Source organism: Muscardinus avellanarius, assembly GCF_963383645.1.
Source record: "Muscardinus avellanarius genome assembly, chromosome: 1".
NCBI classification, from domain to species: Eukaryota; Metazoa; Chordata; class Mammalia; order Rodentia; family Gliridae; genus Muscardinus; species Muscardinus avellanarius.
Window position 1 is genome coordinate 165319541 of NC_137786.1, and position 19267 is coordinate 165338807.

Consider the following 19267-nt stretch of genomic DNA (forward strand, 5'->3'; position numbering starts at 1 on the left):
AATAAAAACAATAAAAATGTACCAAAATCCTTAACAGAAGAAACCTCACTGAAAAATATAAATAGATGGCGAGTATCTTGTGAAAAGATGTTCTGCATAAAGCAAATGCAAATTAAAATGTGGACTATCACTACACACACTTAATGAAATGGCCTAAATCTAGAATGCTACCATGCCAAGTGCTGGCAATAAAATATGGCCCAACAAAATTTCTCATTAATTGCTGTTAATGAGAATTAACAGCACATGGCACAGCCCTTTTTTCTAAAAAATAAAATTTAGTCTGGCGATTTTTATCATCTTACCAAACCTAGCAATCATATTCCTTGGTGTTTACCTAAATAAACTGAAAACTTACATCCACACAAAATCCTGCACACATATGTTTATAGTTACCTAACCTTAGTAGCAACCAAGATGTCCTTCAATGGGCAAATTGACAAATAAACTGTAGTGTATTTAGGTAATTGAATATTTTTAACACTAGGAAGAAATAAGCTATTAAGCCATGAAAAGATAGGAAGGAAACAAGTTCATATTACTAAATGAAAACAGCCAGTCTACAAAGGGTACATACTATATGATTTCAATTATATGACATTCTGGAAAGGACAAAACCATCAAGATAGTCAAAAGTCACCAGAGATTGGGGGTGAGGGTGGGGATGAGTAGACGGAACACACAGGATTTTGAGAGTGGTAGAAATTCTATGACACTATAATGGTGGATACAAGTCCTTTTACATTTATCCATACCCATAGGATGTACACCACCAAGAGTTAACCCTTATGGTGAACTGTATAGAGTTTGGGTGATTATGATGTGTCAGTGTAGGTCATCTGTTTTAACAATTGTACCACTCTGGTGGGGATGATAATTCAGGAAGTTATGCGTGTATGAAGGTAGAAGATATAGGAGAAATCTCTGTAACTTCCTCTTAATTTTGTTTCAAACTGAAAATTTCTTTTAAAAAATATGTTTTAAGCCAGGTGTGGTGGCGCACGCTTGTAATCCCCGCGCTTGGGAGGCAGAGACAGGAGGATCTCGCAGGTTCAAAGCCAGCCGCGCTAGTTTAAGAGACCCTGTTTCCAAATAAAAATATAAAATAGGTCTGGAAGTGTAGCCCAGAGGTAGAAGGGTTTCCAGGAACCCCAGTACCCCCCAAAATATATATATATATATTTTTTTTTAAAATTTATAGGGAGCTGGGCGTGGTGGCGCACAATTGTAATCCCAGCATTTGGGAGGCTGAGACAGGAGGACTGAGGTTTGAGGACAGCCTCAGCTACTTAGTGAGGCCCTTTGCAACTCAGTGAGACCCTGTTTCAAAATAAAAAATAGGGCTGGAGGTGTAACTCTAAGGTAGAATGCCTATGGGTTCCATCCCCAGTACAGGAAAAAAAAAAAAAAGTTATAGGGCTGAGAGTGTAGCTCAGTGGTAGAGGACTTGCCTAGCTCTAGGTTTGGTCCCCAGAACTAAAAAAAAAAAAAAAAAAAAAAAAAAAAGAAATTCTTCTAGTGCCTTGGATATGTATGTCACTGTCAACACAATTTACATTATGAGACTATAATGCACCAATAAAAGCGTATTTTTAAAAAGAAAATTCTTATACCATTTACTTCCTCTTTGTTAGCACTTAAATGTAAATTTACATTTATTTGTGTGGTTATCTGATTATCATGTATCTTCCCCACTAGACTGTAAATTTCAAGGTTTTTTTGTTTTATTTTGGGTTTTTTTTTTCTTTTTTCTTTTTTTTTTTTTTTTTTTTTGTGGTACTAGGGGTGGAATCCAGAGCCTTTCTATCTCCGGGCTACACTCCCAGACCTTTTTTATACTTTATTTGGAAACATGGTCTCACTAAGTTGCTGAGAGCCTCACTAAGTAGCTGAGGCTGGCTTCGAACCTGTGCAATCCTCCTGTCTCAGCCTCCCAAGCGCGGGGATTACAAGCGTGTGCCACCATGCCTGGCTTCAAGGTTTTTAGTTATTAGTTCCCCAGAGCTTAGCACATAATAGGATTTCAAAATTACTTAAAGAAATATATATTCCATAAATATGCCAAATATGTTTAAATCCCTAAAACTATTTGTGTGTGTGTGTGTGTGTGTGTGTGTGTGTGTGTGTGTGTGTGTGTGTGTGTGGTACTGGAGTTCCTGGAAGCCTTTCTACCGCCTACTGCCGGGCTACACTCCCAGACCTATTTTCTATATATTTTATTTGGAAACAGGGTCTCTTAAGCCAGCAAGCCTGGCTCCGAACCAGCATGATCCTCCTGTCTCCGCCTCCCAAGCGCAGGGATTACAAGCGTGCGCCACCACGCCCGGCTAAAACTATTGTTTTAATGTGTCTCTTCGGATTATTTTGTTAGGAAAAATCAAAAGTAATACAGGGAAAGAAAAGTGGCATTCATTACTATATGTTTTATCTCTGAAAATTGTTTGAGGTCAACACACGATAATAATCTTTATTATTATAGTTTCCGTTTCTGGAGCACTTTTCTTCCTGAAGGCTCTCCTGTTTTGTAGACAGATCTCAAGTCTACTTTGGGGTGACTCTTCTCAGAAACGATGCATCTCACTAATGCAGCTTGATGAGTTTTCTCTGAAAATCTGCCAGACTCTCTTGCCAGTACATACCCAGTATCATTTATCATTTGAAGATCGTCTCATTTCTTCTTCTTCTTCTTCTTCTTCTTCTTCTTCTTCTTCTTCTTCTTCTTCTTCTTCTTCTTCTTCTTCTTCTTCTTCTTCTTCTTCTCCTCCTTCTCCTTCTCCTCCTTCTCCTCCTCCTCCTCCTCCTCCTCCTCCTCCTCCTCCTCCTCCTCCTCCTCCTCCTCCTTCTTTTGCGTTACTGAGGACGGGACCCAGGGGCATTCCGCCTCCGTGCTATACCTCAGCCCTATTTTTTTATTCTTTATTTGGAAACAGTCTCACTGAGTTGCAAGGGACCTCACTAAGTAGCTGAGGCTGTCCTCGAACCTGCGATCCTCCTGTTTTAGCCTCCCGAGTGCTGGGATTACAAGCGTGAACCACCACATCCGACTGTCTCATTTTCTTAACCTAACTGCAAGATATCAAGGACAAGAGCAATCGTGCCTTTGGAGGAACTCTGAAAAGAAGCTATTTGTGGTTCCTGTAGCCTTTCTCTAATTAGCCACAAGGGTTTCTATCTGCCCTTGTAGGTGGGTTGGTTGGTCTTAGCTAGCATTTGTTGAGGACTTATTTTGTGCTAGCCCAGGAGCCAAGCACTGTATATGCATCATCTCGTTTTAATCAAAACCCTCAAGTGGCTCCTTTACCAATTAGGGCTGCTTATTAAAAGAAGAAAGGAGGAGGAGGAGGAGGAGGAGGAGGAGGAGGAGGAGGAGGAGGAGGAGGAGGAGGAGGAGGAGGAGGAGGAGGAGGAGGAGACGATTACCTCAAACGAACAGGGAGGGAATAGAAAAGAGGTGCTCCAAGTCGCCCCCGCCCCACCCCGGGCCGCTTACCGTCCTGGCTGAGCAAGGGCAGCGTGGGCAGCACCTGCCTGCTCATTTTCTGCACAGCGGGGACAATAGTGTCCAACATCTTCAGTCCCCGGGCAACTCTCGCCGGGTCCTTGATGGGTCTCTTCCGTATATGGAAGTTTGTACTACAGTGACTTTCGCACACCTTTCTCCTCAGAGCTAAGGATGTGCTTTAGAAATAAAGATTGCCAAGTTTTAGGGGAATTTTTTTTTTCTTAAGTAAACTCAAAGTAAGTAAACTCAAACTGTTTCTCGCCGTCCCTGCCACCTAATCTGGCTCTCGGAGGGCTCCCACCACAGACCGTAGGAGAGCTGTCCAGCACTGCTCGGAAGGTGCGAATCCGCTCTCCGAATAGCGACTGAGCGCTGGGAGGCTGGGCTAGCCTGGAGCCCGGGGTGGGGCCCTGCGGAGGGGAGGGCGGGGCTCGTTGCCAGGAAACAACAAAGGCTCCCAGGGTTGCTAGGGCCTCCACGTGGCGTCCTGAAAGGGGCCGGTGGTTCAGGAGCTCAGAGGATTAATTTTTAAATTGTTTTTTCCCCTTTTACCCCAGCAGCAAAGACTTGGTGGTTTCAGGTGGTCGTTTTTGTAACCACCTCGCACAAATCTGGGGATGACTTTTACCAGGTGAAACCAGGAGAGATGTGCATAGGAATCCCGGGATCTGTTCCAGAGTTTGCGTTTCACCTGGGATTTTTTTTTTTTTTTTTCGGTACTGGGGATGGAACCCAGGGGCACCGAGCTACACCCACCCCAGCCCTATTTTTGAGTCTTTTTATTTTTGAAACAGTGTCAAACTGGGCGTGGTGGCTCACGCTTGTAATCCCAGCATTCGGGAGGCTGAGATCTGAGGATCGCAGTTCGTGGACAGCCTCAGCTACTTAGTGAGGCCCTCTGCAACTTAGTAAGACCTGGTTTCAAAATAAAGAATAAAAAATAGGGGCAGGGGGTGTAGGTCGGAGGTTGAATGCTCCTGGGTTCCACCCCCAGACCCGCAAAAAAAAAAAAAAGAGGGGGGGGCACTCTAAGTAGCTGAGGCTGTCCACACCAAGATCTGCTGTCTCAGCCTTCCCAATCCTGGGATATTACAAGTGCGTGCCCCCACGCCTGGCCTGGGATCTGTTTCTTAGTTCTGGTTTTTCCTTGGTTCCCTTCTTAGGAAATAGCTGGGAAAATTGAGACAAAACAGGTTTTTTAAAGTTAGTGAATTTTTCCCTTCCCTATACTCGTTACAAATATCTTCCTGCAGGAATGTGTTCATGGTCTCCTCTCTGCTGATTATATCACAGAGTGAACATACGCATGTAGACCCCATCCAGGTGAAAAGATAGAATGCTATCAGTCCACATACTGGCAGATCATTAGCCCAACAAGTACAATCAACTAACCCCGGCATGGTGGCACTTGCCTGTAATCCCAGTACTTGGGAGGCTGAGACAGAGAATAGCAGTTGAGGCCAGCCCCAGAAATTTAGCAAGCACTAAATAAAATAAAAACAAGCCAGAGTGTTTCAAAATTAAGCCAGGGTGGTGGCCCATGCTTGTAATCTCAGTACTAGGGAGGCCAAGGCAGGAGGATCAGAGGTTGCAGACCAGCCTCAGCACCATAGCAAGACTCTCAGAACCTTAGTGAGACCCTGTTTCAAAACAAAACAAAAAAAAAAATAAATGAGGGCTGGCTGTGGTGATGCGTGCCTGTAATCCCAGTACTTGGGTGGCTGAGACAGGATGATTGCAGATTCAAGGCCAGCCCCAGCAACTCAGCAAGACACGTGCAGTGGTGTTGCCAAAGGTGCCACCCTGTCCTGGAGATGACTCATATTACTGAGGCTGGATGTGGGGACAGACAGACACAGGGTACCATTTGTCCTTACAGAATCTAGTTTGTCCTTAAGTTCTAGGATATTACCAGCTGCCATCTTTCTTTACTCTTTCCCATATAATGACCATCTTTCCTTCTTGACTAATAGTTCTGCTGACTGTCAAGACACAGAAGGCCACTTAACCTGCTCCCTCAGCGGTATAAGGACTGCACACAACAAATTCTGTATTCTCCATCACTCATGGGGTTCTGCTTCTCTGCCTGAATTCTTAACCAATACATGACTAGTGGTTAAAACTGAAGTATTTAAATTTATATTATTCTATTTTGGCTTTATTTAGACTTGAATCAATATAATTAACTGCTGTGCACAGCAACTGCATTTTAAAGAAATATTTAATAGTACATTCAAGTCACAAAAAATAGTGTATAAGGAGCCCAAGAAAAGGAGGTTAACAGCTGGTTTAGACTTTATTTGGAAGGTGTGAATAATTCCTAAAGGCCTTCAAGAAGAGGGTGACCTAATCATATTCTTTGGTATTACATTTTAAAAGTTTTAATTTTATTAAACATTATAAGGAATAATATGTCACAGCTGAGTGTGGTGGTACACACCTGTAGTCCCAGAACTTGGTAGGCTGAGATAGGAGGGTCACAGGTTAGAAGCCAATCTTGGTAACTTAGCAAGACCCTGTTTCAAAATAAAAAATGAAAAGGGCTGGTGATGTGGCCCAGGTATAGGATGCTCTTGGGTTTAATCTCCAGTACCAGAAGGGGAGCAGGAGGAGGAAGAGAAAGAGGAGGAGGAAGAAGAGGAGGAAAAGGAGGAGGAGGAAAGGAGGAAGAGGAGGAGGAGGAGGAGGGAGACAGCAGCAGCAATATATATCACAACTAATTAGAAAATGGTTTAAAGGAACTGAGGGAAAACTGGCAAGTAACTAAAAGGACAAGTGGTAACTGAGGGAATTCTGGTCACAGGATAATTAATGTGGTTGAGTGGCAGTTTTTAAAAAAATTTTTTGACAGATAAAACTGCAAAGATGCATTTGCTTTTCTTACAACACAATTTAAGGAAGGTAAATTATTTTATATGACAATTGAGATATCCTTGAGGCTACACTGTGAATCTCCCAAAGAAGAAATGTTGGGGTGTGTCCATACAGGGCCTAAAGAGATGCAGCCTCCCTCGGCCTGAGCGGCCTGCAGGCTAAGGCAAAGCTTTAGGTAAAGTTTAAGAAATTCCGCAGTAAAATGATTCAGCAGAAAAGGGGCTAAGATGGCGCCTGGAGGAAGCTACGAAGGTGTGGTTTCCCCATTCATTATGGGTGGGGAGACTGAGCAGTTTTTCCCTTTTTACCTTTAAAGGAGCTTCCGCACACATGAATGGCTCATGTACTGGCCTGGGATTGGCTGTGAACTACGTGCTAGTGATCTTTATCCCGATAGGCTAGGCTATTTCCCATTGGAAATTCCTCTCGTGGTTTTGTGCTATTTATATAATTGCTTGAAGAGGAATAAATGAGATCTTGCTTGATCGGCTCGTGTGTGTGTGTGTGTGTGTGTGTGTGTGTGTGTGTGTGTTCGAGTCGTCGGCACTCAGGCACTCAACCTTCCTGATCAGCCCCGCCACTGATGGGAGGCAGGACCCCGTCAAAGAAATATAGAAAAACTCACCAAGTTATCTTTTTTTTTTTTTTTTTTCAGTGCTGGGAGTGGAACCCAGGGGCATGCTACCTCTGAGCTACACCCCAGCCCTATTTTTTATTCTTTATTTTGAAACTGGGTCTCACTGAGTTGCAAAGGATCTCACTAAATAGCTGAGGCTGTCAATGAACCATGATCCTCCTGTCAGCCTCCAAAATGCTGGGATTACAAGCATGTGCCACCATGCCCGGCTCACCAAGTATCTTATTTCAAAATAGGCCATGTCAAGTAAGAGATATATCATACTGTGGCCACTCTGCCTGGATGCTCTACAGGACATAAGTCATACAGTAGACCTTTCCCATATTTAATATATGTGGCCTCAATGAGTAATAAATATTATGATACCCATGTTTATAACATTAAATGTTTATAACTAGAAGAGAGTTGATAGTTGAGCCATATTTGCCTGACCTACCTCTTAAAACATTTTGCAACCTTCTTACATTTTATACAAGCTAAAATGAGGAATTTAACATTTGAATACTTGAATTCAAGCCAGAAGTTAGTATACATAGGTTTATGTGACCAAAATAAAAATTTAACACTTGCTTTAAGAATAATGAGCCAGGCGTGGTGGCGCACGCTTGTAATCCCCACGCTTGGGAGGCGGAGACAGGAGGATTGCACAGATTCAAAGCCAGCCGCGCTGGCTTAAGAGACCCTGTTTCCAAATATAAAAAAGTATAAAATAGGTCTGGGAGTGTAGCCCGGAGGTAGAAGGGCTTCCAGGAACCCCAGTACCACAAAAAATGAAGAAGAAGAAGAAGAAGAAGAAGAAGAAGAAGAAGAAGAAGAGAGGAGGAGGAGGAGGAGGAGGAGGAGGAGGAGGAGGAGGAGGAGGAGGAGGAGGAGGAGGAGAGAGAGAAAACTAGTATTCCCCAACTTACCCATTTTTGTTTTGTGTATTTATCTTTTGGGGTGTTTAGACCATTTAGATTTTTTCACAACATATTTTTATGTGGCTGGGTTTAAATATAATATTTTGCTATTTCTATTCTATTTATTTTATCTAGTTTTTATTTTGTCCTTTTTCTGGTATTTTGGATGGAGGGTTTTTCTTAGCCCTATTTTCTTTGTTGGTTTATTTGCTTTAAGTCTTGGGACAGATGCCTCCTTGATTCAAGACCCTTCTGGACCTTTCCTTAAGTACCTCTTTATCTGGATGTACATTTCAATCCTTTATAATAACCTTTATAGTAAGTCAGTAATATAGAAAAAGAAGAAAAACTAAGCTCTTTATTATTTGCCAGGCTGTGCTCTGGGTAGTGGGATAAACAGTAAATGCCACAGCTAAGCACCTGCCTTTACAGAGCTCAGAGCTGTTACATTATCAAGTAACAGTGCTACCAAAAAAAAAAAAAAAAAGCCAAAGCAGGACAACTGAAAGCAGAGTGAAGTGGCTGCAGGACAACTGAAAGCAGAGTGAAGTGGCTGCTTTAGAGATGCCTATAAAGGTTGCTCTGAGAGTACATTTCAACAGAGGCTTGAATGATGTAAAAAAAAAAAAAAAAAAAAAGCCAAGGTATGCCCTAAGCCTTTATTTTTTCTATTCTAAAGCCATTGGGTAAGCTACTTAATTTGTCCAAGTTTCAGTTTTGATATCCATAAAATAGACATCATAACAATTCCAGGCATTATTAAGGACTAAGAAATAACTGGAAAGTGCTAACACATTTTATATGATGTACCATAAGGATTTAATACACAATAATTTCCAAAATTATGAGATAAGACACAGAATGGAAATTTACAAAGCTATAGAAAAGGACTTTTTACCCATGAGCTAGAGGCTTTTTCTTAATCTACTGTATGGATGTGTAAGTTTCCATAAACATCTGGGTTCAGAGTACTTAATGCAATCCTACTTGTTTTGCAATGAGTCTTTCCAATACATCTGAGCACAGAAAAGGGATGTGAAAATGGGGACGCTAGAGAACCAGGACTGGCTGAGGGAAGCAGTGAGTCCCTAGAGAGAGCCAGAGCAGCCATTCCAAATAGATGGCCCATGTTCCTGAGGTTGGCCATACCTGCAGAACTGCCATGGTCCCAGTAAGGAGTTGAACAACTAAATATGCACAGTTTGGATCTGTGTTCACTTTTCCTATCTTTTCAGTCCTGTTTCATCTACCTTGAGTACTCTCCTCTCCACCTCCAATCACTGCCTGCAAAGCACTGTGCTTTCTCCAGCCTCTCTGCCTCTAATATTTTAGAGGAATCCTAAAACTGAAATTCCTATCCCCGTCTCTATCCTGCCCTTGTGCCGAAGCCTGGACTGTTACTAGAAAAACTTCCTATCTATACAGCTAAATTAGGTGACCCTTTTCTGGGTTCACATTTCCTCAATATTTTCTTTCTTCTGTGTGTGTGTGTGTGTGTGTGTGTGTGTGTGTGTGTGTGTGTGTGTGTGTATGCCCAGGAGCATCCTACCTCTAATATACATACCTTTTTATTTTGAAACAGGGTTTCACTGTATTGCTGAAGCTGATCTTAAATATGAAATGATCCTCCTGTCCTCCTGTCTGTCTCCCAAATACTGGTATTACAGGTGTGCACCACCATGCCTGGGCTTTCTCAATACTATTATTATTTTGTGTGTGTATGTGGTACTGGGGATCTACCTTTGAGCTACACTCCAGTCCTATTTTTTATTCTTTATTTTGAAACAGCGTCTGAGTTGCGAAGAGCCTCACTAAATAGGAGCTAAGGCTGTCCTCAATCCTGTCTCAGCCTCCCAACTAAGTTGTGGAGGGCCTCACTAAGTAGCTGAGGCTGTCCACAAACCCAGATCCTCCTGTCTCAACTTCCCGAATGCTGAAATTACAAGTGTGTGCCACCACACCCGGCCCTCAATATTCTTGAATGATTTGTGTGTGTGTGGTACCACACCGGGCCTTTGAATTTTTTTTTTTTTTTTTTTGGTGGTACTGGGGGTGGAACCCAGAGGCTTCCTACCTCTGGGCTATACTCCCAGACCTATTTTATATTTTATTTGGAAACAGGGTCTCACTAAGTTGCTGAGAGCCTCACTAAGTAGCTTAGGCTGGCTTCGAACCTGCGCAATCCTCCTGTCTCAGCCTCCCAAGCGCGGGGATTACAAGCGTGTGCCACCCACCCGACTACCCAGCCTTTGAATATTTTAAGTGAGCTTTGTAAGCATACACATGGAGGCCCTACCTATCTGTAAAACACCATCTAGTGGTGAGAGGTGATGCTACTTCTAGTTCACCAAGATGCTCTCAGCTTTTAAAATGGTGTCAGAGAAAAAACAAAACAAAACATGATGACTTGTGTATAGATTTACCTATTACAGAAGAATCTTCATTTCTTTGTTACTGGGGACTAAACCTCTGGTCATTCTACCTATGAGCTACACTCACAGCCTTTTTTAATTTTTATTTTATTTTGAAACAGGGTCTCACTAACTAGAATTACAAGTATGCACCACCATGCCCAGCTCAAGAATTTTTCTTGAGAATGTTCCCTGCTCTTTCACCCACTCCCACTTTCTTTCACCCTTCTTCCCATTTCTTTTTATCCTTACTTCTGAGTCCCTTTCACAGCTGCCCTAAGAGTCCAGATTTGCTTTGGGAATTCACACATCCGTATTATGTATGATCTAGATGGGGCAGTAGCTCCTGGTGACCGTTCTCCACTCCCAGAGGTGAAGAGACCCTTGCTTGCCCATCCCCACCTTACTCAGCCACACCAGAGGTCAGGTGTGTGACCCAAGCTCAGCTATCAGAAGCTTGTTCTGGGATTCAGGCCTTTGAGCTGGTGACATATTGACAGCGGAGAAATCTGGGAGATACTCATGTAGGGATGGCATGAACTCCTCACTATCCCATTTTAAGAAATTTGCCAGAGTTCCTAATGTCCAGTCCTCCTCAGCCCCCTTGATCCCTGCCTATTTCACGTCTTATTTTCCCAGCTCCCATCACTCTCTGGGCTTTCCTATTGATATAACTCCCTTCTTCTTAAGTCAGCCCAAATCAACTTCTGTGGCTTTGTCTGCTTCCAACTTTATACAAGTGAATGTCAGACAAATGTAGTAGAACAAAAGGAAGCTGTCCCCCTCCTGTCTCATTATCAGAAAATAAGCCTGAGGATTACAGAGATACATTCAAATCTCAGCTTTAGTTAATCAGGTAGCTCAAGCAGAGCCCTGCACAGTTGATGTGAAGATACTTTGAAGCAAAAAACAGAAAAAGCCCAAATGTCAGTAGATTAGACCTTTCTGATGCAGATGAGACTGTGTAGTCCTGGAATGAAAATTAATCCTGATAATGGTATGTTGATGTGTTTAGTGCGGGGGGGGGGGGGCGGCTACAGCTAGGAAGCCCTTAACAGATGCCCCTGCTCTCTCTGCTTTTAGAGGAGCCGTCTCCTTGCAGAAACAAATGGGGACAAAGCAGCAAGGATGCACATCTGTTCCCAGTGGGCATCTCAGGCAAGAGAGTTCATGAGCTACACAAGGAACTAGAAGCTGGACATTATTCTGGGGCTGAGGTTGGCTTACCTGAAAGAGGCCCATGGAGAATCGCCCCTGAGGCTTCCCGCCATCTGAGCGCTGATGCAGTGAGGTCCTTCCTGCCCAGCCCCCATACAAGGTGAGGGGGAGGACAGACCAAAGGCCAAATGTCTGCTCATTTATGGACTCCATGCCCTGAAAGCCCTCACTGACTCCTTACTAGAGAGCAGCTGGAGGTTCTATGAAGGCCTGTGCTCAGAGGAAACACAAGCACATTTAGAGCAAAACTCTGTCCTTGGCTGCTGACCCGCCTTCCTCCATGCTGATCACTACTGATGTGCAGTGTCACTGAGATTAAGGCTGATTCCCTGAGCAATCCCTTTCTCAGAAACATGAGCCCCTGCCTTATTAGAATGTACCCAAGAGCGTCCACCTGTCCTCAGACTTAATCCAACTACTTTCGCTATTCAAGTCTTGAAGGCATCAAGTTTTGGATCAAACTGAACCAGTTCTTAGGCATTTGAAGTTCATGACAACAAAAGGTAAAAATAACAAAAATAAGCAGAATAAAACTGGTCATGGATTCTGGTTCTAAAAAAATAACTAGTTGTGCTTGACTGATGCTTAAGTTTGTTATTATTAAGGAGAATAAATGTCATCAGATAAGCAAGCTATTTGAAGTGACAAAAGCACAGTCATAAAATACAGTAATCTTGCAAAAATGTAAGTGCCTTTACATTTAAATACACACATAATTGTACTTCGCAATTCAAATGCTATAAAGAATTTTGAACTTTTGTCAATTTAATGTAAAAGCCAGTAAAAAAAAAAATCAAAGACCTTCCAAGTTCTCCAGGAAAAGCTTCAATTGAATTAGAATAATGCCCTTTTAAAGTAATTCAATGCCATCTGTGTATTTTATATCAATGATTTTTCAAATTTCACATGTCAGGCTTTATTAGATACAAATAAACCCCAAACTCAACATATTAAGAATTGAATTCCATATCCTCTCAAAAAAAGTTCCTATTTTTGTCTTTTTTATTAATGCTGTCTTCTGAATATCTTCTTTGCCTGGCAAAACATTTTTTCATTAGCACATAATTTCATAGCATAGTGGGTTTCACTGTGGCATATTCATACATGCACATAAACTGATCGAGTTCATTGCCCAGCACTTCCCTCCCCTGCTCTCTTCTCTTCCCCGGCCCCCTTTCTCTACCCTGCTGGTCTTCTTTCTATTTTCATGAGATTTCCTTTTTGCCTGGGAAAACTTTGACCATCCTCCCAAGGCAGGTTAAATATTTTCTTAGGTAAGATATTTTTGTAGTCTCTAGAAACAAAACTTTAAAAAAAAATACCTGCTATGGGGAGCTAACATATGCTAGGTCTTGGTTATTAAGAGTTTTCCTGTCGCTGGGCGTGGTGGCACACGCTTGTAATCTCCGCACTTGGGAGGCTGAGACAGGAGGATGGCGCAGGTTCAAAGCCAGCTTCAGCTGGCTTAAGAGACTGTTTCCAAATAAAAAATATAAAATAGGTCTGGGAGTGTAGCCCAGAGGTAGAATGTCCCCGGGTTTCATCCCCAGTACCAAAAAAAAAAAAAAAAAAAAAAAAAAAAAAAAAAAATTTCCTGTGATCCAGGGTCTAGGATTGCTGAGCTGCTTCACTACCCTTACTCCATTGTCCCACAACCCACTAGAAGCTTCTCAGGAGGGAATTGTATCCTACTCATTTCTTCATGCTTGTATCCATTTACCTTACCACAATGCCTGGCACATAAAACATAAGCAAATGTATGTCACTTACTGTACTTCCATTAATGAAATGTGACAGGTGACAGGCATCCTCTCATGTTGTGTAAGCATCTCAGACGAGCTTGAATTCTTATTATGGAGTCTGCTGATCTAGTTTGCAGAATTTCACAACCATCAACTTACATTTTAAGGGGTTACTTTCCTCCTAGTAGATGACTTATCAAGATCTCTTTTCCTGCTACTCACAAATATGTCTCCTTTATAATATTGGCAGGGTGGCTTTAAAATGCTTTTTTTTTTTTTTTTTTAACAGATCTAGGGATGGAACCCAGGGGCATTCAACCTCCAAGCTACACCCCCTGCTCTATTTTTTATTCTTTATTTTGAAACAGGGTCTCACTAAGTTGCAGAGGGCATAAGTAGCTACGGCTATCCGTGAACCACCATTCTCCGGTCTCAGCCTCCCGAATGCTGGGATTACAAGAGTGCGCCACCATGTCCAGCTTCTCTAACTTTTTAAAGGAATATTTTATGTGAGGTATTCTGTCTTTGGCCAGATTTGCTCTCTTCTCTTTCCTCACATTACGTGTACCCGTACAGAGGCCTGAGTTACGATCACTGACTTTCCATTTGTAAGGGCCATCATTCCTGCTGTTGGCACAGTCCAGTCTGGATTTAAAGAGCCAAAATTTTACCTTCCACACTGCATGCTGACAGCTATTTGAAGGATCTGGCATTGCTTCTCCCAGCGTGGCCTCCTCCCAGTATCTAAGTACAACGTAACCATGAACAGAGGCTTACCACTCTGTCCTCTGGCTGTATTTGTCAGATTAGCTTCCATCCCCAGTGACACACACACAGAATATTTTTATTTTTATGCTTAACAATGCTTCTAAGCCTATAATCCCAGTACTTGTGAGGCTGAGATAGGAGGATTGTAGGTTCAAGGTCAGCCTCCACAACTTAGCTGATACAGGATCCAGTTTAGCTAGATCCTGTATCAAATAAAAATATGGCTAGGGATGCATCTCAGAAATAGAAAGTCCATGGGTTTGATACCTGGTACACAAAGCAAAAACAGCAACAAAAATGCTTAAGATTGGTTATCTGTGGAGATTCATTACTTATGTTAGTCTTTTACCTATCTCTAAATGGTATCGTTTGCCTTTATTGTTGTTAATTTTTAGGATTTCTAGTTGGAATATTAATATACCTTCAGATATAGCATTTGGAAATACTTTATCCCATTCTATTAGTAACTGTTAACTCTGTTTACATTGTCTTTGGATATACAATATTTTTTTTTATTTTTTAGGGAGTTTGTATACTCTTCTGTTGCCTGTGCCATTGAAATCATATCCAAGAAATCACTGCCAATTTCAGTGTTGTGAGGTTTTATGACCCAGATTTTCTCCTAAAAGTTTATAGTCTTAAGATTTATATTTAGGTCTTTTATCTATTTTCAGTTAATATTTGTATATGGGATTAGGTAAGGGTCCAACTTTATTCTTTTCCATGTAATTATTATGTTTCAACAATATTTAAAATATTATTATTTCTACCACCAAATGTTCGTGGAAACCTTGTCAAAAATAACTTGACAATATAGGGAAGAATTTAGCTCTAGGCTTTTATTTAACTCCAATGGTTTATCTATCTGCCTTTAGAATAGTACTACATTGTTTCATTATTGTAGCTTTATATGGTTTGAAATCAGAACATATATATCTTCTAGCTTTGTTCTTTTTCAAGATCGTTTTGGGTATCTAGAGTCCATATCCCATATTAGGATAGAGTTTTTTTCTGAAAAATATATACATATATGATAGTTTCACCTAAAAAAAATAGAAAAAAAATATTCTCTGGTAAGAAAGAAAGTAAAAAGAAATATTGAAATGTTATCTTTAAGTCATCAAAAGCTTGGTATCAGACAAATGAAACTGTTATGTGAGATTATCATTTTTAATTTTGGATAAATTGCTATAATACTAGATGTCAACCACTAAGCCAAGCATGGGAGGGAGGGATGGGGAGAGAATGGGGTGGGGATCGGGTGGGGGCTGACTGGGCGATGTGTGCATGTATGTCTACAAAAGTTTGTATCCCAATATGATGTATGAATACAGTGCACCAATAAAAAAATAAAAATAAAAATAAAAAAAGAAAAGTGAAAAAAAGATACCTTTAAATAATTTATTGAAGAAAAAAGCAGAGAGGCATTAACTTTATTAGCAAATTTTAATGAGAAACAAATGACATATTCTATATTTTCACATATTCTATACTTTCTATTTGATGATACATGTACTCAAGATAAATACTTCCTTCTTAGCATAACAACTCATCCATTAACTGTTGTGCATGAACCTGGAACATATCTAATTTTTCACTGAGGAAGTTTTTCTGTCTATTCCAGAAGACTAAACTTGCTGATGATTGAAGATATTACATTTTAGTTGTTAGCTAGCTTCTCATTGCTAGGACAAAATATATAAGATAACTTAAGAGGAAGAAAAGCCTGTTTGGGCTAAGTTTAAGGTTTCAGTCCTTGATTCTGTTTCTTTGGGCCTTTTGAGGCACAGCACATATCCTGGTGGAATAAGTGGCAGAAGTCTCTTCCCTTCAGGGTGGCTGGGAAGCAAAGAGACAGAAGAAACCAGAGTCCCAGTATCCCAGTCATGGGCACACCTCTGTGAACCAACTTCCTGCTACCAGGTCCCACCTCCCAAAGGTTATACCTTCCCCATCAGCACCATGGCCTGTGACTAAGACTTTAGCATAGGGGTGTTTGGGAGACATAAAAGACCCAAATCATAACAATATCCATCTTGAAAATGCTGGTTCTGGATTTCAACATCCCAAATAGTTTCTAATTTATCATTGCTTTCTGGCTCTTCTTTTACTTGCACGATTTATACCCACAAATTAAATGATCAAAGAACTATTTATGATTGTCTATATTTTCCATCACTTTTGAATACAAACCTTTTAGCATTTGCCTACATTTTAAAAAAGCTATCAAGATTTAATTCACATACCATGTAATTTACCATTCAAAGTACACATTTTTTATATCAAGGGTTATTTAAGCATTATCACAATCTAATTCTAGAACATTTTCATCCCCCATAAAATCAGCCCCATACTCATTGGTAGTTAATCTTACCTCCCAACCCTCAACAACACTAAACTACTTTTTATCTCTGAATTTGCCTTTTTTTGGATATTCTAATAATCAGAATCATCGCGTGTGGTCTTCACAGTTGGCTTTTTTGGCTTGCTTTCAAGACTCATCCATGCAATAGCATGCTTAATACTTCACTTTTTATTTCTAATAAAATATTCTAGTGTGTGAATATACCACATTTTATCTACATACCAGTTGACAAACTTATGAGTTGTATCTACCTGTAGGATATTAACACTTATATACACACTTTTGTGTATGTTTTTATTTTTCTTGTGTATTATCTTAATCAGTTTGGGCTACTATAACAAAGTACATAGACTGGAGTACCAAAGATAAATGATACTTATATTCCCAATACGTTCCTGTAACCTGCCAGGAATTTCTTATCTCAACACTAGTCTTTCATCTGCATCCTACACAAAAGCCTACCTTGTGTATACAGAGTAACTGTTGAGGTTTTCAGATATTTAGAAACTTTCTTCTCTCCAGTATACCATATTTCTGCTTCAGAATAACCTGACTTCCAAAACAAGACATTTACAGGCTACTTACTTCAAAGAGCTCCAAAAGTGATAACTGACTCATACTGCACAAAATTCTATTTTAAAAGAATAATATAATTACAAAAGGTTTCCCCAAGTTTTACTCTTATCTGATCTAAAAGCTCAACCAACCGGTTTAAATTCACTATCCAGGATTGTTCTTGGCCAGCTAATACTTCCTGCTGTACCTCTAATAAAGATTACTGGACAGAGCCAAGCATAGTCGTGCTTACCTGTAATCCCAGTACACAGGAGGCTGAGAAAGTAAGATTGCCAAATTTTTATTTTTGAAATAAAAACTAAAAAGGGCTGAGGGTGTAGTTCAGTGGCAGAATGCCCCAGTACTACCAAAAAGAAAAAAGAAAAAAAAAATTACTGGACAGGTAAAATAGATTTTGACTGGGTTAAAAAAAAAAAAAAAAAAAAAAAAAAAAACTGGCTACCTAACTCTGTAGAAAAGATCCAGATGGACTTTGGGACATGTTCTTATAGCTTAGAGGTCATAGGTAACGTGTTGTAGTACAAGAATAATCATTTTGCTTCGGCTAATTGTACTGCAATTAGCTGATGCTTAAGTGCAGAGAATTAAATGCTGTTAAAGTGGCCAATGACAAGCCACATGATTCAACAATGATCATTAAGAAGACCTAAGGATAACCACTACCACTGAAAACTTGGTACACAATTATAACACAATAAATAGCAGTACATATCTAGATTAATTAAAAACCCAGGAGATAACAACCTAGCCTCCAGTTTGGGCTGAATGAAGACTAGAGAACCAAGAACTTGAAAAAAACATACAACTTGCAAACATGTAATTCTAACAAACTCTGACAATGCAAGAAATTACCCAAATTCAAACTCTTAATGCCAGCTCAACCACATCCATGTTTTCAAGTAAGACCACAAACCGATTTTAACTAATAACTCTGCACAGGTTCATGTACTCTAAAGACACGATACTAACAACTCCCTAGTTACCAAACTTATCATTACCTGCCAAGATGATCCAGAGCTAACTCTAGGCCCCACACTCCTGTGTGTTCCCTTCCTTTGGAGATACCAAGGTGTATCTGGTGTACATACTCCCTTGGTACAATAAGCTAATAAATCTAGCTTTGATAACAGGTTAGATCCTGGTGGTCTTTAGTCAATGAGCTTCACCACTGCGAGTCAAAGGGTTCCTTTTTAAATGAGACTTTTAGAAAAGCTCTACCTTCATATGCAAAGGTAATAAATCCTACATCCTATATACAACTGCTTAGTAACATTACCAGTAAATAAGTTAATCAGCATTTACCATGGAAATTTTGTTAAACAAAACTGGACCTGCATATATGAAATCTGATAGTCAACCTGTGTTAACTAAAAAAACTTAAGCCGGGCGTGGTGACGCACACTTATAATCCCAGCATTTGGGAGGCTGAGACAGGAGGATCACAGTTCACTGATAGTCTCAGCTACTTAGTGAGGCCCTCTGAAACTCAGTGAAATCCTGTTTCAAAATAAAGAAAAGAAAAAATAGGGCTGGGGCTGTGGCTTGGAGGTAGAATGCCCCTGGGTTTCATTCCCAGTACCGCAAAAAAAAAAAAAAAAAAAAAAAAAAACTAATCATAAGAATAATCCCTGAAAATAATTCCATATTTTAAAATGTTTATATTTCCAAAATTCCCCAATTTTCGAATAGTTGATTTAAAGTTAACTACTCAGCCAGGTGTGGTGGTGCACACTTGTAATCCCAGTATTGGGAGGCTGACATAGGAGGACTGCAGGTTCAAAGACAGCCTCAGCAAGTAGCAAGACTCTCATCAGCCTAGTGAGACCCTGTTTCAAAATAAAAATAAAATAGGGCTGGGGTGTAGCTCAGAGGTAGAATGCTCTTGGGTTCAATCCTCAATGCCACACACAAAAAAAGTTAACTACTCTAGCAAACCACTGTGAAAATAAGTGAAAGATTACACATGCAATAGCATTTAGCATACTACTATTGTGAATAAGCTTTATTTTTAAGTAAAAAATGAATTATAGTCAAAACATAATGTTTGCCTCTGAGTAGTATTTTAAGCTTAACAGGAAAAAAGTCATTAATAATAAACATATTTTCAATTTTCAAATGTTTCTAATTTTTATAAAGATTTTAATTAAGCTTCGTAATCACTAAGCAGTTTTTAAACTTAGGCTTTGTGAACCTTTTGACATCATGCTTTAAAGAAAATAATCTATCTTCAAAACATGACAAATTTCAAAATCCATTAAAAAGTATTTTATTCAAA

At 40.2% G+C, this 19267-nt stretch overlaps 1 protein-coding gene across 1 annotated transcript in view; it reads right to left on the bottom strand.

Moving 5' to 3' along the window:
• CCDC81 (coiled-coil domain containing 81) overlaps nucleotides 1-3569 on the bottom strand; it is a gene marked incomplete at both ends in the record, with an annotated part of 53528 nt that extends 49959 nt beyond the window's left edge. Inside the window, one exon of the mRNA XM_080700939.1 lies at nucleotides 3491-3569. Coding sequence (XP_080557065.1) covers nucleotides 3491-3569 — 79 coding nt within the window. The remainder of the gene's footprint in view (nucleotides 1-3490) is intronic.
• Nucleotides 3570-19267: the final 15698 nt, after the last annotated feature.